This window comes from Amaranthus tricolor, chromosome 15 (genome assembly GCF_026212465.1).
Source record: "Amaranthus tricolor cultivar Red isolate AtriRed21 chromosome 15, ASM2621246v1, whole genome shotgun sequence".
Taxonomy (NCBI): domain Eukaryota; kingdom Viridiplantae; phylum Streptophyta; class Magnoliopsida; order Caryophyllales; family Amaranthaceae; genus Amaranthus; species Amaranthus tricolor.
This window is the reverse complement of record NC_080061.1, coordinates 8,405,870-8,429,367: the sequence shown is the minus strand read 5'-3', so window position 1 is coordinate 8,429,367 and position 23,498 is coordinate 8,405,870. Positions and strand designations below refer to the sequence as shown.

General features: G+C 34.9%; 2 protein-coding genes across 2 annotated transcripts in view; one reads left to right on the top strand and one right to left on the bottom strand.

The window, feature by feature from the left end:
• The first annotated feature begins 5,160 nt into the window (after window positions 1-5,160).
• On the top strand, window positions 5,161-18,851 carry LOC130801872 (uncharacterized). The gene is made up of 11 exons (XM_057665807.1): window positions 5,161-5,584; window positions 7,460-7,782; window positions 8,455-8,538; window positions 9,328-9,465; window positions 9,566-9,832; window positions 10,359-10,494; window positions 10,610-10,772; window positions 10,886-11,014; window positions 12,013-12,207; window positions 17,480-17,602; window positions 18,406-18,851. Exons 2-11 carry the CDS (start codon window positions 7,503-7,505, stop codon window positions 18,514-18,516), a joined length of 1,626 nt encoding a protein of 541 aa, XP_057521790.1. The 5' UTR covers window positions 5,161-5,584; window positions 7,460-7,502; the 3' UTR covers window positions 18,517-18,851.
• Window positions 18,852-19,455: 604 nt separating this feature from the next.
• The window catches only part of LOC130801874 (probable WRKY transcription factor 3), an 8,269-nt gene continuing 4,226 nt past the window's right edge, over window positions 19,456-23,498 (bottom strand). Inside the window, exons 2-4 of the mRNA XM_057665808.1 lie at window positions 23,149-23,498; window positions 21,414-21,572; window positions 19,456-20,239 (exon numbers count right to left, since the gene is read on the bottom strand). The exon at window positions 23,149-23,498 is cut by the window's right edge and continues 300 nt beyond it. Coding sequence (XP_057521791.1) covers window positions 19,960-20,239; window positions 21,414-21,572; window positions 23,149-23,498 — 789 coding nt within the window. The 3' untranslated portion in view covers window positions 19,456-19,959. The remainder of the gene's footprint in view (window positions 20,240-21,413; window positions 21,573-23,148) is intronic.

The window sequence follows — 23,498 nt, the reverse complement described above, 5'->3', positions numbered from 1 at the left end:
GACACATAAGATGCCAGAAGAATGGAGGAATAGCACACTAATACCTCTGTTTAAAAACAAAAGCGATGCGCAAGTATGCGGGTACTATAGAGGTATCAAACTTCTAAGCCACACCATGAAATTGTGGGAAAGAGTAATAGAGAGAAGAATTAGACAAGAAACGGTGATTAAAGAGAACCAATTCGGTTTTATGCCAAGAAGGTCAACCATTGAGGCAATTCATGTTTTGAGGAGACTGATGGAGAAATATAGAGAGCGAAAGAAGATCTGCATATGATATTCATTGACCCGGAGAAAGCATATGATAGCATACCACGACGTGTCATATGGGATAGCCTCAAGGCTAGAGGTACTTCTTCAGTGTACATTGAGGCTATACGGGATATGTATGACAGAGTTTCGACTAACATTCAAACATCGGTAGGGATAACAGAGCCTTTTCCGGTTAAAGTTGGACTACATCAGGGATCGACTCTAAGCCCTTTCATTTTTACTGTCATTATGGAAGAGATTTCTAAATCTATTTGGGAGACGGTACCGTGGTGCATGCTATTCGCTGATGACATAGTGCTAGTAGCAGAAATTAAAGAGGATGTTAGAAAAACAAATTGGATGAGTAGAGGGAAGCTTTAGAAAGTAAAGGGTTGCGCATTAGTCAAACGAAGACCGAGTATTTGCGCCGTGACTTTAGTGGGACAGCACCGGTAGGTGAACCAGAGGTGTCCATTGATGAAGCAGTTGTTAATAGTACGACCAAATATAAGTATTTGGGATCGATCATTCAAAGGGATGGGGAGATTGATGGAGATGTAAACCATTGTATACAAGCGATTTGGCTCAAGTGGCGAGCAGCCACCGCGGTGCTATGTGATAGGAAATTCCCAAGCAAGTTAAAAGGAAAATTCTACCGGGCGGCAATCAAACCTACTCTGCTATATGAGACCGAATGTTGGTCTGTAAAGAAGATTTTTGAACATAAGATGGAAGTTACAAAAATGCGTATGTTGAGGTGGATGTGTGGGCACACATTGATGGATCGAATTAGGAACCAAGAGTTTAGGGACAAACTAGGGGTAACCCCTATTTTTGGAAAAATGCGCGAAAATAGATTGAGGTGGTTTGGACATGTGCAAAGAAAGACTTTCGACGCCCCTGTGAGGAGGGTAAAAAGCATTATAGTAGAGGGTAAGAGGAGTCGAGGAAGAACCAGGAGAACTTGGGATGAGCAAATAAGAGTTGACTTGCATGAGTTAAACCTCTCTGAGGGCCTGACTAGGGATATGGTTAATTGGAGGTGTCATATCCATGTTTTAGACTACTGATGTCGTCTTAGTTTACCTTTTGGTGTTCTTGCCCTCTTGCTTATCTCGTTTCTATTATTATTAGTTTTTGTTTTCATTTTTTGTAGTTGGTTCTAGTTATTTATTTATTTACAGGCATTTAACTTATCTTTCCCGTGTAGTTACGTCTCTTTATCGTCTGGAGCCGGGGGGACTCCTTTGGTCGTGCTCTCCTTTATGGGTATGGCCGTCTTTCCCTCCCCATACCCTGTCCATAGTTTTTCTATGACCAGGATACACTGGGAGGAAGATGATGATGATGATGATGTGGTAACCAAAACTTTTAAAAAAATCTATGCGATAACCTTGAGGTTTACAAAATTGTTCCACCATGACCTTTTTCAACATAAAATGTTGGCAAACATTAATTTCGAAGCTTTAAGGTTGTTGTACACCTATTTATGTGACTCACCATTTCAAATGCCATCAATTTCAAACTTTTCCCCCAAACATAAACCCTAACTCTACCATATTTGAATTTAGGGGTAAAACATGATCTGGATGAAAGATGGTAGAGTTAGGATTTATGTTCTGGGGGAAAAGGTTGAAACTAATGGCATTTGAAGTGGTGAGTCGCATAAATAGGCATACAACAGCCTTAAAGCTTCAAAATTAACGTTTACTAAAGTTTTATGTGCAAAAAGGTCACGGTGAAACAATTTGGTAAACTTCATGCCCTCCATCTACCTAAAATTGAAGTTATAAAGTAATACATTATGAATGTGAGACATTTAAAATAAATTAAAGTTAGAACATTTAAAAGCGGTTGAGAGAAATTTCATACCTTTAAAATCAAATTTTCCTTAATATAAAGTAGTACATTATGGATGTGAGACATGTGAGTATGGAGTGGAGCGTGTGGTAATAGGGTAGAGCGCTGGATATAGTGCTGGTAAGACCTCATGCCCTCCATCTTTCTACTACTCATGGTGAATAAGACTTTTTATACCCATATCCACCCACTACCCATTAAAATCATATTGATACTCACTTCAATTTGGACAAATATGATGTGAAACCATAAAATTATGTTTGCCATTGACCTAAGTCATTAGGGCCTTTGATTCATGATCATCCTTCCATTTCTCAATGTGTTCCAAATGATTGTGTGCACTATCAAATGCACGTCAATTCTTTATTTTTTTCAATTACTATTGGTGGGGCGCGTGCGAAATTCTATTTTCCTTGAAAAATCAGCTCAAAGCGAAAGTATTTACTATACATCTCATGTTGGTGACTTGAAGTTAAAGATGAGGCTTTAAATGGTTTTGTTTGATGGTGTTATTAAAGGTACATAATGTAGGTCAAACAGAAGTTGCTAATATACTAACAAGTAAATAGAAGTACTAAGTACTTATATTGAAAGTTTTTAAGTTTGAGTTTGATATGAAGTGAGAAGGAAAATTTATGGATTGATGCAACATTTATTGTGTATTATGTGGATTCTTGCTTAGCATTTGAATCAGTAAAGTTATAGTTATTCTAAAGTGTTTTTATGGAATGTATTTTGTTTTTTCTAAAATTAAGAGTACAGACAAAGTTTGAACATAGTTAATTAAAGCCTTGTAGCTAAAAAGAATTAAACTTAATTATCTTTTGTTTATGATAAATATAAAAATAAAAAATACATCAATTGATAAACATAGTCAATATATCCTACTACGCTATCCCAACAAGAATGATCTTAGTCTTACAAACATTCAAACGTTATTCGACGTTCATATCAAAATTATTAACCAACAAAAATGTGTGCAATAAAAATTTTCATTTGAATTAATATATATATATATATATATATATATATATATATATATATATATATATATATATATATATATATATATATATATATATATATATATATATATATATATATATATATATATATATATAGCCACGTGCTTCTCACGCGGTCCCCCAAGATATCCTATCAATTTTTATAAGGATATTTCATACAGTTATATTAGCAAAAATTGTATTTAAAATATTTGTGTTGAACAAACTAAACTATGTGATGGTTAAATTTATTAGTAATAGTAAGAAAGGGTTTTAAGATATTTTTGTTTCTTTACTGTAATCAAAATAACAAAAGAAACTTACCCACTAATCTAAGATAAAAAAGAAACATTAATTAAATACTAAAAAGCAGGAAAAAATTAATGAGAAAAACATGATTAAAAGACTGATTGAGTTACATAATAATACTGTATCTTAATAGTTCCTATATATTTATAATCAACTACAAAGTATGAAGGAAAAAGCAGCAAATGAATTGAAAGCTAAGAATGTTTTTAGACATAAAAAAAAAGAATGTGAATGGATGGAGGAGGAATACTAACAAAGCTATGCATATTAGACCACATTTAGTATTTGAAGAAAACAAAAGAAAACAACCTAAGATGTTTCAAAAGAGCTTCTACATCAATAACACGACGAGCCCTATCTTCCGCGCTCAAAGCTACAACTAAAACCATCTGCAAAAGAAAATTAATCAAAATTCGGTTAATAAATCATCTTAATGCAAAAGTCACATTAATAACGCTCTTTATAAACCATAACAAGCATAAAATTAAATCAAACCTTAAAGCAATTATCATAAATGTCATGTATTATACTCACATATCAAAAATTCAGTATGTAAAGGCGCAAATACTATTGGATATGAAAAAGAAGAATCAATAAGCACACAATACAGCATTGTGAGTCCTAGCTGAAGTTTTAGTTCTGACAGTCAGAGTGTCATCCTGCTGCTTATCCATCACCTGCAATTTTTGGCAGTACACTTACACTGAAATGAAGATGCAAAGATTCGTACTTAGATTTATAAATCCAAGTACAATGCCACATTATTCATGAAAAGTTGGTACCAAAAAGTACAAGCATGCAAAAACAAGGTCGTGTCGTATCGAATCACCCGCGTTGTGCTTGTAAAGTTTTTCAATGTTACCGAACTGATAATACCGGCGCTGTCAAGATGTAAAATAAAGCGTAATTTAAAGGTAGCAACTAGTTCATACAAGATTTTAGAATTCAAAAAAATGCAGAAATTACAGATTCATCTACTAAAACAACAAATTTCAGTCTTTTGAATAATACATTTTCTCATGGTGGATAGTTACATGCCTTCCTCAAGCACAATAGCATCTTGATCTCAAAATAGCAATACTTAGCAGCAACAATCTCTATGGTTAAGGCCTAAGGGTGACACTGCTATATTTGATACCATATAATCCAAGGATAGTACACATTACACAACATGGGATAATCAGTCAAATCAGCTAAAAATCCATTGCAAAAAGTAGCGCATTGAAGAAAACCTAAGAAAACAACATAAGAATCTTTCTTTGAACAATAAATTTAAATCAAAAAATTAAAAAAAAAAGAATAATTCAATTATATCACCCAAAATCTTATTAATATATAAGCAACATACGTGTAAAAACACATGCAATTCAGGACATATGTAACCCCAAATGAACATAATAAATCCAAACAACTAACCTACAAAAACACAATTTAAAAAACCAACCTACTTGCAATTCACCACATGTGTGTAACATCAAAGATGAAGTGAAAAATGACTTAGCAAAAACATTATTTATTTTCAAAACGTGAATAGTAAAGAAGTCTTACACTCTTTTTATTTATAATGGATGAATAATCATTATAAAATATATAATTTAATACTAATAAAATTTACATTAAAACAAATCAAAAGAAATTACAATTAATTATTTTTATTTTATAAATTAATTAAGAATAAAATGAAACGCATAGAAAATGGAGGGAATAGAAATAAAATTGAATGATAATAGCGGAAGACAAGGTGATTAGTTGGGTTAGCCGAACCAGCAAATTCAATAATTTTCATGTCTGTCTTACTTCCTCTGATAAATTGTTGCCAGCGAATAAATTGTTGGGAAACTAACCTGTTTAATCTTCAAATAATATTTGAGCGCCGAATTTTTTGGATTTTACAGACCCTTTTTCTTTATTTTTGGGACTAACTAATAAGTAATAATAATAATCTATATTGAAGAAAATAAAGAAATGAAGATTTAATTTGTATAAAAATTATGTATGATTATTTTGAATTTTATATTACATGATGATCTGATCATCATTCTTTGAAGCTATATTCTTTCCCCTTTCCATTCTCTCCCTCTTTGTGGATTTAGCAGAGGAAGGGGAACACAGGACACCCATCATTCTATAATTTTTTCTATGGGATTTTCCTTCTTCAGGTATTTCATATTTCCTTTTCTTTACTGAAATTTTCAATTTTTTTTTGTGGGTGTTTCTTTATTTTTGATGGGTTAATCTGTATGAACCCACAATTGTGAATATTTTAGTGTTGAATGTATTTATTTTTGATGGGTTAATCCGGATGAACCCACAATTGTGAATATTTTTGTCTTGAATGTATTTATTTTTGATGGGTTACTCTTTATCTTATTTTGAAGCTTGTATAAAGTTGCTTTTTGTAGCAGGGATTTTGTTTTGGGGTTGACTTCAAAGTTGTGATCTTTGTTTTGCTTTTATTTATGGCATGTTAATTGGAATGCTTAAAGTTTTCTATCTTAATTTGTCATGCAATGACCCTTAAAATAATCTCTTACTTTAAGTCAAAATTTATGGTTATTTGTGATTGTGATGCAATTTTGAGTCAAAAATTTAGGGATCCAACCTCATTGAACTTGTCTTGATTCACTTTCCTATGAATCATTCATCAAAAGTTCTTATACAAGCTGTTGATAGGCGAGAAGAATTCAAATGTAGCAGTTGTTATTTATTGATGACAATTACCAAAATTTCATAATACTTGGAGATTAATAGACAGATTTCAAGGGTAGAGGTATTGTTGGAAACCAAATAGGCTTCTTAGATGTGCAATGGTTTGTTGCAAGTTCTTAAGCTGTTATTAGGCAGGCAGGTTCCCAGTTCGTGTTTTATCGGGTGGGCTCTAACGGGCCTTTATAAAGTACTGGTTTCCCTCCTAAAATAATTCTCACGAGTCGGGCCAGGGTGAACGGCATTAGCCTAGTCTGTTTGGTATATACCAGGCCTGTTGGCTGTTGACCAAGGTTTTAACTTACTGCTCCATTCTTTTTATTAATCTTTGTGAAACTGCTGTGTTTTGAAAGAAATATTTTTCCTATTTGGTTTATGGTATGTCGTTTATGAATGATACAATCTAGAAAAATAATTGTGATACAGGCATTAAAACTGCTGAAGTCTTAACTTTATAAAGATGACTTTAATTTATACTTTAATTTTCTTTGTTACCATATTCTACTATCAATTGGATCCATTTCTTAGATAGTTAGTTTATTTTCTCTGTAACTTGTTGGTGCAAAAATACTTGGTCCATACATGAATATTTATTACAAAATACTCCGTCCTGGTTTTTCAAGGACTTGAAGTCTTGAATATTGATGAAACAGTAGCTCAAGCTGTTGACAAATTGAAGAACACTAGTATCAACTAAGTTTTGTGTGGCTGTTTGAGGGTTTTTCTTGTTAAATAATTGAGCTTTATTGAGGAGAGGAACAAAATAAAAGCTGCATAGGAGTGGTTAGAGGTGTTCATTTGGATCATCGGGTTGATTTCGGGTCGGTTCAAAATCGGGTTTTATATCCATATTGGTTTTTACATAATTGTAAAATTCATTTTTAAGTCGGGTCAAATCGGGTTTGGTTACAAGGTCAGGTGAATATTGAGTCATCGGGTCGTTTTGAATACCTCTAGGAGTGGTGGACTAGTTTCAATGATTTCCATGGTTTTTTATTTGGTTTAAATTGCCAAAATTTTAAATTTAGTCTCACAGAAAGGTAAAACTATATGGGCTTTTCTTGGTTTTATGAGAAAAAATTCTTGTCCATTCTGTTTTAGTATCATACTAGCATTTGTCAAAGCTCTTCACCATCAAACATTTTGTTTAATCAATGTGAATGCTCCTTTTCAGCTATACATTTTCTGATTTTCTTTTACATTATTCACTTCTCATATGTGGAATAGTTTATCTTAATGTATGGGGGATTTTGTTTGAACCATCTTTTTGTGTAATTTAATTTCAAACCTTGGGCTATGCTAAGTGTTCAAATGACAACATTTTGCAGACTACTTCTTTTGTGATAATCAATCTTTGATCTAAACTATCATATGGGTGGTTGTTATTCTACACATGCAAAACCCATCATGCCACGGAAGAAATTTCGCTATCTTAGAACCAGACGCCGTAAAAGAATATCAGATTATGTTGCGGGAGGAACAAATAAACCAATAGGTGATACAGGAGGCTATGTAACAGACATAGCAGTTAGTCAGTATCTCCATATGGACATTGGGAAGGCAGATACATCTTCATTAAGATCTGAGGTGTTGAATTCTTCATTCCTTCTTAGGCAGATGCAGTGGCATCATGGTCAACTTGACACTAATGGTAACTTGTTTCATTTCCTCTAAATTCTTGATGTTTAAAACGTTTTTCATTGTCAAAGATGCTCTAAATACTTGATAAGAGGGCCAGCTATTAGACCTTAAACTTCAGGGCTGAACATTTTCGGTCTGCTATATGTTTCTGTTATAGTTTGGAAGTAAACCTTCCCATACTATGCACTATTACTTTGCTATCATGGATAAAGAAGTCTTATAGTATGACTCCCTTGATATTTTACTCTGTTGTTAATCGTAATTTTTCCATCCTGGAATAGGAAAACCATTACGGCCCGTTTGGTAATCCGTACTAAATGGTAGGAATGGAAATGATTTGTAGTATAAATTTTCAAGGTATGTGTCATGTCATTCCAATGGTAATGAAAGTTTGATCATAAAAAAGCTTTTTTCTTCACAATTTTCCATTACCACCTAATACCACATGTTTAAATGGTAATGCATTGGAATGAATTTTGTAAAGAAAATGAGATTCTTGAAGGAGAGTAACAATGACCATTAAACTTGTCAAGAGATATTGCTACCGAAATTACATTAACTCTTCATTACCATTCCTACAATTTAGTATCGATTACCAAATAGGCCGTTAGAATCCCATAGTAGAAAAGGATGATGATAATGTTATCTAGCATAACATTGACTTCAGAAAATGACTGTACAGGGATCTGCCTAGAGGAAGCATGGTTTGATTCAGTCAGCATACTAGAGTCTGACTCAGATGATGAATTCAGCAGTGTATACGGAGGTAACATCTTCTTTTGTCATTCTCCTGTTGTTTGCCATAGGTTTACACCTCTGACGGTTAGGTGGTCATAGAGTAAAAATTCGGTAACGGTCGCGATTGCTGTAAGGAAACCCTAATGTGGTAACAGAAGTGATGTGTTTATCGTAACGCCTAAATTTCGGTCGAAACCAAAAGATATCCCTTGATATGGCGCAAAACGCAGTTTTTACTTTTTACACCTTTACAACGTGGGAAATATCGGTTCGTTGTGTTTAAAAACCTTTACAATACGGCCGACGCAATGCGATGCAGCCTTGTTAGGTGGTGGATACAATTTCTGGATATTCATTGGCTTTTGGGTGGCATTGTATAGCTGATTCTGTTAGGTGGCATCAGTGGCACATGATTCTCTAGTTAATTCGCATGTCTCAATTCGAGATTCGCTCAAAATGGACCAAAAATAGCCCAAAACCGACCAAAATTCGTTTTTTTTGTTTGTGATTCGCAGAGAGATTAGCGAATCATGGGACACTGGGTGACATTGTTTGTATAAATGATTGATTCTCTCGAAAGTGTAAAGCTTTCTGTCATCTTGATTTTGATGCTCTATTTATATTAAGCTATATTCTTGGCACATTTCTGGCGGCTAAAGAAAGAACTATTTGTAAATGGTAAAGTTTGTAATCTAAGATTAGTTTTTATGTGATGAATTTTGTACTTGTGGCATGAGTGTTTTATCCTTTCGAGTCCATCACAAACAAAAATGAAAAATACTTATGCCGTCCTTCGTTTATTCTATTGCTTTTCCAGACAATTTTCCCATTGTAAACAATGTTAGCGGGAATCTTAAAACTGGCCAAGTTCTTCAATATGAGTCTGCCTCATGCTTCCTGGACAATGGGAGTAGGTATGAAGAATACCATGGAAGTATTATAAAGATGGATGGAGGTAAGTCATAGAAATTTGATCACCCTTGTTTTTATTAAACCGAGCTAAATATATTCAGGTTAAAAAATGGTAAAAAAAAAGTTCATTTTTCTTTGCTTAGGAAACACCGAGGACTTTTGTGCTAGGAGGAAAAAGCTATTAGATCGTTCGCTTGGGAGCTTCAATTATTTAAAGGAGAAGCGTGATTCAATAGAAAAGGCTCAAAACGGCAGTGCAATATTGAAGGCTAGCCATCCACACTTGCTTCCATCTCTAAGCTTCAATGATATAAACTTTCTACCCGGTTCAGGACGACAATCTCAAAGGAGAAAATCAGCAGTGGTCAGACTTTCCTTCAAACGGAGATCTTGTGAAGGGGAAGAGAGTAGTAAGTACATTTAATTTTATAAAAAACATTCGATTATGTTTAATGGATTTCTTATTGATGTACAATGTACATATGTGTTTGACTATTGCAAGAGTCTTGAGCTTACACAGTGTTTCGCGATTCGCTCTAAATAGCTCAAAAGTAGCCCAACACCAACCGTAACGCTTTTTTCTATTTGTGATTCATAAGGAGATTAACGAATTATTCTTACCTAACCTTCATTTTGGCTATTGCAAGTCTGCTAGTAGCTCTATGACTTGTGATCAGGAAATAATTCATCAACATTTTCGTGATGAACTTTCTTTTGACAGCGGTGTTTTGTGTACATGTTTTGTATAAACTGAAGCTAAGAACTTTGTTTCCTCAAGGCTTTTGACAGTGTTTTATTGTTCATGTTTTTATTTTGGCTTAGATTTGTTTTTAAGCTTACTTTAAACTATCGGATGTTGAATTTTTGATAAGAAAAAAGTACCCGCAATTACATGACCGAGTTCTTTTAATGAAAGAATAGTTATGGCCTACACAGGTGCATTGAAAAAGTTCTTGTACCGTCCCAGAGCAGGACATCTAATTCCTGGTTCAACTGGAGAGAAACTCGTAGACGGATGCTGGGCAGAAATTTCACCCTCAAAATTCAATCTACGTGGAGAGAACTTTTTTAAGTAAGCTATTTGTTCGCAATTCCTTGCATTGTCTAGAACATAATAACTCAGTTTTCCAATGATTGATGAATGCTGAGATTGAAAGGTTTTAAATTTTTTGTATTTCTACATGTAGAGACAAGAAGAAATGTCCAGCTCCGGATGTTTGTCCTTACACGCCGTTTGGGGCTGACTTGTTCATTTGTCAGAGAAAGATTAATCACATTGCTCAGCATCTGGAACTTCCTTCTGTCAGCATGCATGGGAATGTTCCTCCAATTCTCATCGTTAATATACAGGTATATATTTTTTCAAAAGGGTCTAGATTTCCTTTAATAAACAGGATTTACGGACTTTCTGATTGTATTTATGTGAGGTTTTCTTTGTACTTAAAAAATCGAATATGTGGCAGGTGCCTACTTATCCGGCAGCCATGTTTGGTGGCGATAGTGATGGGGAGGGAATAAGCCTTGTTCTGTATTTCAAGCTCTCTGAAAGCTTTGAGAAGGACAACTCTCCTCAATTCCAGGAATGCCTTAAGGTACCTTGAAATCACGTTTTAAAAGTTTTGTTACCTGGTTCCTTCTCTAATCTGTTTCCTTTAATCAAAAAGGTAATGTTGCGTACATTCAACCTTCCAAATCCTGCCTAGGTGGGAGTCATTTAACGCCATTGAGTAATGCAATGTAGTTCCCTTATAGCTCTAGCATTGGCCATTTCACTTCCCTCCTAAGATAGACGTAGATACATGGTAGGATAAGCTCAATGGGGGAATTTTCTTGCATTGACGAGGATAGAACTCAAACTCCATACCTTTCTTATAAATGTATGCTTGTTTTTCTTGGGAGTTGGGACTGTCAAAAGGAAGTTCGTTTTTCTTTTTCCTGAGATGTACTGTGTCATTCCCATGAGGATGAAAGTCTCATTCACAATTAGATGTCCAACACAATTTCTTATACCATCTAATATCACCTTTTAAATGGCAATGATGATGATGAATTTTGTGAAAAAAAAAAGATTATTAGAGAAAGACAAGTATGATAATGAACCATGTCAACGGTTTTCCTTGCAAATCTAGCCTAAATTCTCATTACCCTTACCGCCTTTTAGTACTAATAGCCACACGGGCTGTTACCACTTCACATAATACCCTTTACATGCTTTTTTTTGTGAAATGAGGCATAGAATTGATATTTAGAAACACACATAGAATCTCAAATCTTGCATCACTTAGGGATAGGTGGGAAATGAGCTTCAACTAAATGCACCAGCAATAATTCAACAGAACTTTAGAAGACTCCAGAATCCAGATGATAGCTATTTTTATAATCTATCATTCCATCCGAATCATCTCTCCTGCATACGTGAGGAGAAAAAGTCTTACGTCTAGATTTGTCAATCCTGAATTCATTAAAATTAGTTTCGTTCGCTTTTCTTGCAGATCTCTGAGTACGAACATGTGGAATGTTTGATCGTTGTTTCATATATTAAATAGTTGACATGTTCAGTATTTGCACCTCTGAAACTGTTTTGTAACAGAAATTTATGGATGATGAGATGGAGAAAGTAAAAGGATTTGCCAAAGAAAATGTGGTTCCTTATAGAGAAAGGCTTAAGATAATTGCTGGCTTAGTTAATCCTGAAGATCTTAGCTTGAGCTCAACTGAAAGAAAGCTAGTGCAGTCTTACAATGAGAAGCCTGTTCTCTCACGCCCACAGCACAATTTTTACAAGGTACTTGTGCCAATCTTTCGCATACTTTCTGTGATACACCCAGGTATGCTTATTTTCCAATGAAATCAAGAAAGAATGTGAAATACAGAATTAGAGAGTAAGAGAGAATTTTATGAAATATAAGGGGCAAGTTTCGAGTACTGCCAACTCCAGTTTATTCCAAATTCTTCATAATCTTTTCCAATTACAAAATAGTCCCTATTTGTATATTGAACAGCCTACTAATAACCGGCTACTGCCTAAGCCAGTCACCAAGACTTAAACTACTCAATTATATTTCTTTACATGTGTCATTTATTGTTGCTTTCTTTCACTTCCTATAATATGTCTTAAGCACCGTCTCCTTATCTGCTCCTTCCCCTTCCCCTGCTATAGGAGGTATGACAATACCCCCCTCCAAATTATGCACCTTGTCCTCAAGGTGAGCCAAAGGAAAGGCTTGAAAAAATTTCTCCTTATCTTCCTGTATAGTCTCGGTAATATCCAAGCCTTTCCATAAGACCAAGACTTCCTTAGGACGAGACTGGAGTTGACAAACTTGTAATATATCAGCTGGTTGGATCACTGTTTCCAAATCAGGAGTAAGTGGGGGAGCTTCGGCTGCTGCGCGATCAGTACCAATTTCCTTCTTAAGCTGTGATACATGGAAAACAGGATGTATGAGACAACCAATCTGGAAGATTCAACCTGTAAGCGACTTTCCCGATTCGTTGTACAACCTCATAGGGACCAAAGTAACGTAAACCCAACTTCTCATTGACCCGTCTAGCAAGAGTTTTCTGTCTATAGGGCTGAATTTTCAAAAACACCAAGTCGCCTTCCTTATATTCCACTTCCCTTCCCTTCGCTTCTTATTAGCATACTGGCACATCCTATGTTGTGCTTTTAGAAGATTGAATTGTCGCTCTTCCAAGATAGCGTCTCGTTCCTGTAGCAATTGATCTAGAGAATCCACCGAAATTTGTCGATGTCCCATTCTCACGATATGTGGAGGAACACGCCCATACAAAGCTTGAAAGGGTGACATCTTCGTAGACACATGTGGGGAAGTATTGTAACTAAATTCAGCCCAATGAAGCCACTTTGCCCACCTTCTCCGTTGCTCATTTACAAAACTTCGTAAATACGTTTCAACCACCTTATTGACAATCTCAGACTGTCCATCTGTTTGAGGATGAAAAGCGGTGCTTCGTAACAATCTTGTCCCTGTCAGAAACAATAGAAGTAGGAAACCCATGTAATCTTACTATTTCAGTGACAAACTTGGCAGCCACTGTTACTGCAGTATCCACCCCTTTCGATTTCGGTAGACCTTCAATGAAGTCCATGGTGATATGCTCCCAAACATTAGAAGGAATGGGCAGATTTTGAAGTAACCCCATTGGACTTTGGTAACTCGCTTTAGCTTGTTGACAAACCTTACATTCACGGACATAGCGCAGCACCGCCTTCTCATGCCCTCCCAAAACCACTCCGTTGCCAACCTGAGATATGTTTTAAGCTCCCCGGCATGACCTCCCACTGGAGAATCGTGGCATTCCCTCAACAAAACAGCAATGAAGGGTGACGCCTTGGACAACACATATCGTGCCTTATATGATAAAATATCATCTACTAATGTATACCCCGACGGTGCTTGCTCCTCCTTGAGAATCGCTTCTCTAATTCGCATAAGTGTAGCCTCCCGTTTAACCTTCTTTTGCAACGGGCTCCACTCTATGCCACAAGTACTCAAAAGTGATCCACATTCAATGGTTGCCTTGGGTAATCTGGAAAGTGCATCTGCACCTAAATTACATTTCCCTGGATTGTATTCAATGACAAAGTCAAAACCCATTAGCTTGATTACCCACTTTTGATAGTCTCCATCAATTTCCCTATGTTCAAATAAATGTTTCAAGCTCTTTTGATCTGTGCACACCGTGAATCTTCTTCCAAGCAAATAGTATTTCCATTTCAAAATAGCAAACACAATAGCCATCAACTCTTTCTCATAAATGGATTTACTACTAGCACGCAGCCCAAGAGCCTTACTAAAAAATGCTAGAGGATGCCTTTCCTACATCAACACGGCACCTATACCACAATTAGATGCGTTCGTCTCTACGACAAAAGGTTTCTTGAAGTCAGGTAAAGCTAAGACCGGTACTATGATCATGGCAGTTTTCAAGGATTGGAATGCCAATTCTGCCTCATTATTCCAAGCAAATGCATCCTTCTCTAATTGATTTGTAAGCGGCTGAGCCATGTGAGCATACCCTTTTACAAACCGACGATAGTATCCCGTAAGGCCCAAGAATCCCCGTAATTCTTTAAGAGTTCTTGGAGCTAGCCACGAAGTCATAACTGCTATCTTCTCAAAATCAACCGAAACCCCTTTGGCCGACACTACATGTCCCAAATAAGAGACTTGAGCTACCCCAAAATCGCATTTCCCTTCATTCACTACAAGTTCATTCTCCCCAAGACATTGCAAAACCCGTGCTACATGCTCTACATGTTCTTGCTCCCCCCTTGCTATATATTAAAATGTCATCAAAAAACACTAACATGAACTTTCTCAAGAAGGGCCGAAAAATATCATTCATCAAGGATTAAAATGTCGAGGGAGCATTAGTTAACCCAAAGGGCATAACTAAGAACTCATAATGCCCCTCGTGGGTACGGAAAGCGGTCTTGTGAACATCCTCTTTCTTCAAACGGATTTGATGATACCTGGATTTAAGATCAAGCTTAGTGAAAATTGTAGCACCATGGAGCTCATCAAGCAACTCGTCTATCATAGGAATTGGATACTTGTCGGGCACCGTAGCCTTATTTAAGGCTCTATAGTCAACACAAAATCGCCAAGACCCGTCCTTCTTCACCAAGATAACCGGACTAGAGAATGGGCTAATAGAGGGTTGTATAATTCCCGCCTTCATCATATCTTGCACCAATCTTTCTATCTCATTCTTTTGGTTATGGGGGTATCGGTAGGGTCTGACATTGATTGGGTTAGTTCCGGCTTTGAGGTTTATAGAATGATCATGGTTTCTTTGTGGGGGTAAGGGAAGGTGGGGTTGAAAAATCTCTGCATATTTTTCCAATATTGGCTAAAGGAAGCTTGGTCTGTGTTATTTTTTGGAAGTTTCTTCCATCCCCTTATACTCAACTAATATCCCTCCACCTTCTTTTTTCAATGTTTTTATCATGGCTTTCGATGATATCTTAGCTCTTTGTAAAGCTGGATTTCCTACTAATTGCACCTTCTGTCTTGCCATATGAAATTCATCACCAATGTTTTCCAATTTATCTTCACAGAACCCAAGGCTTCAAGCCACTGTACTCCCAAAATCAAATCTGTGTTTCCCAATTCTAAAGAACGGAAATCTTACCTCAATCCCTTGCATTTGTAGACAAACCTGGCGACATATGCCTTGTCCACGAATCTCCGTTCCATTTCCTAAAATCACCCCAAATTTCTCACATTTCTCACATGGAATCTTTAGACACTGCACCACTAAATTCGATATAAAATTATTCGTTGCACCGAAAACTATCATTACCACCAATTCTTTATTCCCAATTTTTCCCATGAGCGTCATAGTTTTCGGATTGGTGATCCCCACCACGGAATTCAAGGATATGTCAACAGTCTCCATTTCCTCATCCTCCTCTATTTCCTCCATCGTTACGTTTTCGTCTTCTTCCTTCTCATCTCCATACGCTTCGATCAACACCATCATCTCCTTTCTACACAAACATGATTAGCCGACTATTTTCCATCACATTGGAAACATAATCCCTTTGCCCTCTTTTCTCTGAGTTCCCTTTCCGACAGTTTCCTGACTTGTTCGCCGCAGTAATCGAATGGGATGGAGTTTTGGTTCTTGGGTCGAAAGGTTTCTATATTGTGGCTGGATTGTTTTGGGTTTACATGGTAATTATTTGGGTGAAGGTTTGGTAATTTGTATGGTTGGAATTTTTTGGTTGACTAAGTTCTCCTTCCTAGCCAAGTTTGGGCCCTTAAATTCTGGTCAATTCTTTCAGCCCAGACCATAGCTTGCTCAAGAGTTGTGGGTTGCAACACCTTCAATTCATATTTGATTCATCCTTCAATCCCCCTCAAAAATGTCCCCAACATAACCGGGTCATCCACCCTTCCCAAATGCTTTAACCTAGTGACAAACTCCTTACGGTATTCCGCCACCGATCTCCTATGTTCGACGGCCATCCACTACTCAAATAAGTCTCTGTCTTCACCCGAACGGAAATACTTCAAGATCATGGACTTGATCTCCTGCCAATCGTATAGTGGTGATCTATCATCTTCAAGTTGATGCCACATAAAAGCTTCTTCCTCAAGACTCAACACTGCCGCCTCAACTTTTTCTTCTTACGACATTCAGTAAAAAGAAAAATATTTCTCCGCCTTTCGTATCCATTCATCTGGGTCAGACCCATTAAAGATTGGTAATTCCAATCTTCGATATCGCCAGTTCGCTCCTCCATGAAGACTGTCATCATTCGGTTGTCGTCGGCCCTCCCACTCCCTTCTTGAACGCCATTCACCAAATCATTCTGCTTTATTTCGACAATTTCGGTCATTTTCTGGTTTGTCGTCCTTTACCCCGATTCGATCCAAAAGTTTCGCTTGGCCCTCCATCAAGATTGCAAGAACCCGATAAGTTTTATCTTGCTTCTGGGTGAATCGTGCCTCTACCGCTGCTACTTCATCCCGAATTTGATTGGCGAGTTCATCCTTCAAACGGACCAACCCTTGTTCTACCATTTCCAACCTTTCTTGCGGTTTAGGGCTCCCCTCCAGATCCATGTCGGCTCTGATACCAGTTGTGATACACCCATGTATGCTTATTTTCCAATGAAATCAAGAAAGAATGTGAAATACAGAATTAGAGAGTAAGAGAGAGAAGAGAGAGAATTTTATGAAATATAAGGGGCAAGTTTCAAGTACTGCCAACTCCAGTTTATTCCAAATACTTCATAATCTTTTCCAATTACAAAATAGTCTCTATTTATACATTGAACAGCCTACTAATAACCAGATACTGCCTAAGCTAGTCACCAAGACTTAAACTACTCAATTATATTTCTTTACATGTGTCATTTATTGTTGCTTTCTTTCTCTTCCTATAATATGTCTTAAGCACTGTCTCCTTATCTACTCTTCCCCCTCCCCCTACTATAGGAGGTATGACACTTTCATGCCGTACCAATCGATTGTTAACACCAATTTTTACAAGTTAATTCTTTATCAATTTTGTTTCAGGGTCAAAATTACTTCGAGATAGATTTGGATGTTCATCGCTTCAGTTACATATCGAGGAAAGGGCTTGAGTCTTTCCGAGATCAATTGAAAAATGGCATAATCGATCTTGGTTTAACCATTCAGGTACTAATTTTGTAGTCTTCTTTTTCTTTTTCTTTCTTTGATCTTTTAGTACAATATTATTCCAATAAGAAAGTCTTGGGTGAGATGTATAACAGCAAGTGTTTACAATGTTGCCTTGTTTGATAAAATTTTGTGTATGTTGAGATGCACCATCGAATATATATAGAGGATAGAATTCGAGATGAAGACATTATAAAGTTCTTGGAGTCGATATTATAGATAAAATGAGAGAAAGCCGAAGCCGTATGGGTTAATTTGGTTATGTGCAAAGAAGATTAAAAAATACACCGATTAAAAAGTAGAACATTGGAATTTTGAGGGGGCTTTATATTGGAAGTGAAGAACATTGGAATTTTGAGGGGGCTTTATATCGGAAGTGATAGGCCGGAGATGAAGTGGAAGTTGGATGACAAAAATGAAAAGTGACATGAAAATTGGGGATTTGCATATACATTAGAGAGGAATAAATGGAGGAGAGTGTATATATAGATGATCATTAAGATCGACTTTGTTAGTTGGAGATTAGCATAAGATACGGAGTATATTATTTTAAGTAATAAAAACGGTTAAATAATCTTTGTTAGCAATGATTCCCTTCACTGATTTGTTTTAGTTAATGAAGCTGATCATATATTGTTGAGATTAAGGTTTGGACATTGTTGTTGTCTGATTGTGTTTCTCAAACGCTCGGGCCATAATGCTAAAGGCTTGAATGATCCGCGAATGTTGCCCTTATGGCTTGGGTTGTGTCAGTGCTAGTACAAGTCCATGATATTTGTTTTCCAAACAATTACCTTGAACAGGCACAGAAACCTGAGGAGTTGCCAGAGCAGATGCTATGCTGTTTACGATTGAACAAGATCGACTTTGTTGATCGTGGCCAAATACCGACCATCATGCCTCTCGATGATTGAGGTCGGGATGTATGAAGACGTATTCTTATTGAGAGGAGTATCCAACATTTCTATTTTGTCTAGTGTCCGTAGTTGAGCACAGTCCATTTGACAAAGCAAGATTATAGCTTATCCAATACAACTCACTTGTAAGATTTTTGGTTTTTGTCATGTAATAATTATGTAATGAATTGTTTTCAAATTATGTAATACTTTTAACCAAATGTAAGAACCCAAAATAACCACTTCATAGAATCTCAGCCTTAATATGAATATGAATGGCTGTTTCTTGTACACTTTTCTTTGTTAAGGTACGTAGTTTAACAATCCTGTTCACTCCTGCCATTACAAATGACTTATTTTTGCAGTTTATTTTCGTGGTTTATTTTTAGTTCGGACATGCATAATCGTTAGTATTGGTTCATATAATCTCGGCTTTCTTAATTTTTATTTCCTGACTATGCCTCAGCTAAACTAGAAGTGTGGGATGCAACACAAGTCCTCCTCATATTTTTCATGAAATATTCTTATTGACTTTGAAGGATAGTTGAGATTCGAGTCCATGACCTTTTTGTCCCATTAACTCCTGATACTATGTTAAGAAATCAACTCAACCAAAAGTTTAAACTAATGGTTGAGGCCCAGATATCTTATATACTCTAACAAACAATTTTTAGCATCAATGTTTTTTAAGATCATTTTAGCATACAATATCTTACAATGAATGAAATCAAGTTTTAAATGTAGTAGAATGTGTTGAAAATACTTCACATGTGAGACAAGATCCTACATCGATAAAATAGTGGGTTATGGACTTGCATATATATTGAGTGAGCTAATCCTCCTACAACTTATGGTTTTAGGAAACAATGAACCTCACCAACTGTATGTAAAAGTCAATGGTTCTGAGTGAGCCCACAGATGTCTCGTGTCCACATGCGTAGGTCACGGTAAAATTATGTGAAGTTGGTCCTACAAATTGATCAAAACATCATTTGGTCTACCAGACCTTCACACTATTCTATTCTTTGTGCGTTAAAATACAAGAAATGTTCCACTCAATTCCAGTACTTAAAATGAATTCAGGACAGAAATTTATGGTTAGTAATTCACACACTACACATAATCCAAATCTCGCAAATCTCATCACAACATTTTAGCTTGCTGTAGTTTTCTCCTAGATTGTTTCCGTACTCTCTTCTAGAAACCAAATTATTTCTCATCAGAAAAATCATATAACATATTCCAAAGCTCCAACTATTATATTAAAAGTCAAAGGTTTTAGTCAAAACTCCGAGATATGTTATAGACTCAGCATCTGCAATCCTCCCAAGCAATGCATGAAGCAAGTTTCACACGTACGCACACGTTAAATTGCACTCTAGCTCACTCAATGTACAATTTTGTTAGCATCCCCAAAACCGAAAAACCCCAAATAAGAAAAAAGGGATCTTAGTTGGAAGTTTAAGCAACAAGTTGCTCTTCTTTAAGGCGAAGAGTGATGGGTGTTTGATCGTTGGTTCCGAAACTCATTTGACCTGATCCATTGTTGTTGCGGGGTAGCTTAATTTGGGCGGTAGCGTGGATGTTAGCGGTGTTAATGGCGGCGTTTGATCCTCTTGTAGCAGGCACATCATGGTTATGCTTTCCTTCATAAGTTGTTATTACAGCACTTGGATCTGTTGATGCCCTTTCCACATGTTTTCGGACGTTGCATCCCACTGTTGTACATTTGTAGTAGCTCCTGCACCAAAATCTGTGAGTTCAGATATATTCAACTTTATCCTTGTAAAAATAAATAGTATTTTTTTATTAATGTTTGATAATAAATATCATTAATAATCTCACATAAATAAATGAGAAGTAGAGTGCACATGAATTAATAACAAACTACTTTTTAATATTTTAAACTCTCTTCTATTCACTGTAAGGGGTCGTTTAGATGGAGAGCGAATATTTAAGAGGATAAAAAAAGTTAAACTAATGTAACAAAACTATTTAGAAATGCAAATGAAGTTAATGAAATAATTGTGATAGAGGTAGAATAAGAGAATAAAAAAAATAAATAAAAAAGAGGTTGATTTCTCTCATAGGTGGTAAAGAATTCGTCCATCCTCCCCTAGGGTAAATTTGTACCCAAAATAAGAGAACTAATTGCTATATTCTCTATTTTTCATTACCTTTTAACAATCAAATCTCTTTAATCATTTATCTAATTAACTTTGTTATTCTAGTTTGACTTTTATTTACCCCATAAATATTTTATCTCAACCAAGCGACACCTAAATGTCCCATTTTGTTTTGGCACATTTGCCAATACACGTTTTCCATCTTAAATATTTCTAATTATACTTGAGATAAAAAGTTGATATTAATAAAATTTATAATAAGGCGAATCAAATAAGATTCGATATGACTATGTTGTAACTTATAAATTAAGAACAAAGCACATAATAAGAGTGATTGATGAATAATATTAAAAAACTAAATAGGACAAGTAAAACGAATAGGAGAGAGTACTTAATAATTAAAAAACTAAAATTTTATTTCTATTGACAAATTTCACTATTGAATGAAACATTTATTTGATTTTTCTTGAAGTTTACCATTTCATAGATACCTCACTATCTACTTAACTCTGTTAAATAATATTATCGGTAAAATAGTTAGTGATAGCTGTTAGAATATAATTTGCTGAGAAAAATATAGAGAAAAAACTCAATATGCTATTTTTGATTATTAGACAGTACTATAAGTCTTAACGTTTTAAAATTAAAACAACTACTTAAAGTGCTATATTGAACTCGGGTTTTGGAAAATCAAAATTAAAATTTTTTAGTGATTGAAATAAATTAGTGGTTGGTGAATTGATGAGATTAATTAGATGATTTTTAATTGTTTTATAGGAAAAAAAGCACCTTGGGTTAGGATTGCCCTTAACAACTTTCTGACCATACTTGCGCCATCTGTAACCATCATCCAAAAGATCAATATCACTTCTTGTCTGTACTACTATTTTGGGTTCAGTCACTGTCCTGTGTGTAAACCCACCATCAGATTGTCCTGCTCCGCTCTTCCTGCTTACACATAATCAACCATTCTTGTCGGTTATCAGCATAATGTAAAAACAAAGCCGCAATATCATATCATAATCATTTTGTAAAGATATTTGAGTTTAGAGCGATAGAAATATAAGCTGCATTGACTATGAAATTATGTGTATTGACCGCAATATTCGTTTTGGGAGTGAAATATGGTTATTAGGAATATTTTTAATAAATGGGAATCAAATTAATTTTCACTTTTGCAAAAAAGCATATTTTACATCTCAAATAAAGTTACTCTAAGTTATCATGCAAAAACAAATCTAGTAATAGTAAATGTTTTTGTGCATGCAATTTAATACAATTTCGTCTATTGTTTTATGTTTTCTTGTGTCAAACCTCTTTTGCACGTAAACTTGTTTATTAGCTTTAAAGAGAACGAATCGACTAGTATATATGTTTATAGTCATAATAATAATAATAATAATAATAATAATAATAATAATAATACATGAGGGAACCTCTATATTATATTCTTTTATAATCTTATCTTTCATTGCTTGTGATATACTCACTTTGTTCTCCATTAATTTTCTCATAAAGAATTTCGCGAAAATTTAAAAAATTTTAAATTGTTTATATATTATTTTATTGAATGATTCCTTTATTTATAAATGATGTTTTCATTTGTATTTTTTGGTTTTGTTGTTCTGTTAAACAAAATTTTTATTTACATTACACATTTTGGACAATTTTAACATTTGTTTATCCTTATTTTTATATTTTATTAAGCTTGTTGTCCCTAAATATTTTCCAATAACTTCATTTATACAATTTTATATTGCTATGATCGACACTTATAATTTTCTTGTTAACTTTATTTAAATATATTTTTTAAATGCTTATGGTTTCTTTTTTCTTCATTTACTTTATTATTAAAAAATTAATATATTTGTCATCTAAAAGATTTTTTTTTTTCATAATTTCCATGAATATTTCTTATAGAAATATTAATAGAGAACATATGTATTAATAAAGGTATTTGAAAAAAGTGGAAAAAAAATATGAAAATTACAATTATTGAAAAAATTTAAATAAAGTTAGTGTGAAATAAAATGAGATAATAAACAATATAAAAATATTAAACAAAGATAGTGGATGATAGGGATCATAAGTATTAACAAAATCTTAAAATTAGGATGAACAAAGTTTATTGTGTCCAAAATTTATGATATAAATAAAAATCTTCGGAGAATATTAAATAAAACAACCCAATTAAATGGAAAATGAGAACATTCTTAAGTGACGAAGAGAGTAAATAATTAAAATTTGTTTAAGAATTCAAATATGTAGATAGATTTAGTATAGATAAATGAGACAATAGGGAAAAATGTTTAAGTATATAAGATATTATAGAATTTCAACAATCAGCTTAAGTTTTTTGGTTGAGTTGATTCCCTGATATGATATCAGAGTCTAGTGTGTCAAGAAACAACTTAACCAAAAGCTAAATTGATAGCTAAAGCTCCAAAATATGTTATATAGTACTTTAACAAAGATGAAGATTAAGATTAAAAGATGCATGGTATCAATTAATTGATGTAATTACCTTAATCTCTTGGGTTTAGGTTGACTATCATCATCATCATCATCACTAAGCTGAGAATATTCACCAGATTCTTCACTATCACTTGGACCATTCAACTGCATAGAAATCGGCTGAGCAGAATTATGATCATATTGATCTCTAACACTTACACCACCAGACCAAAATGCACTATTATCACCCCCCAAAAAACTACCATCTCTATTATTCCCTCTAGATCTTCCAGTCGTAGGGCGATCATGATTATGTTGACCCTTATAAATAATCTCAGTAATATGACCATCATATGATCGTTCAACCTTTTTCTTAACAGGACAATTAGGACTAGTACACCTGTAATAACTACGCGGATA

Bases quoted from the DNA above. Each gene is read 5' to 3' on its own strand.
- LOC130801872 (XM_057665807.1), top strand. From the start codon at position 7,503: ATGGGTGGTTGTTATTCTACACATGCAAAACCCATCATGCCACGGAAG. The intron at 10,495-10,609 runs GTAAGCTATTTG...TTCTACATGTAG, and splicing joins CGTGGAGAGAACTTTTTTAA to AGACAAGAAGAAATGTCCAG. The intron at 11,015-12,012 runs GTACCTTGAAAT...GTTTTGTAACAG, and splicing joins AATTCCAGGAATGCCTTAAG to AAATTTATGGATGATGAGAT.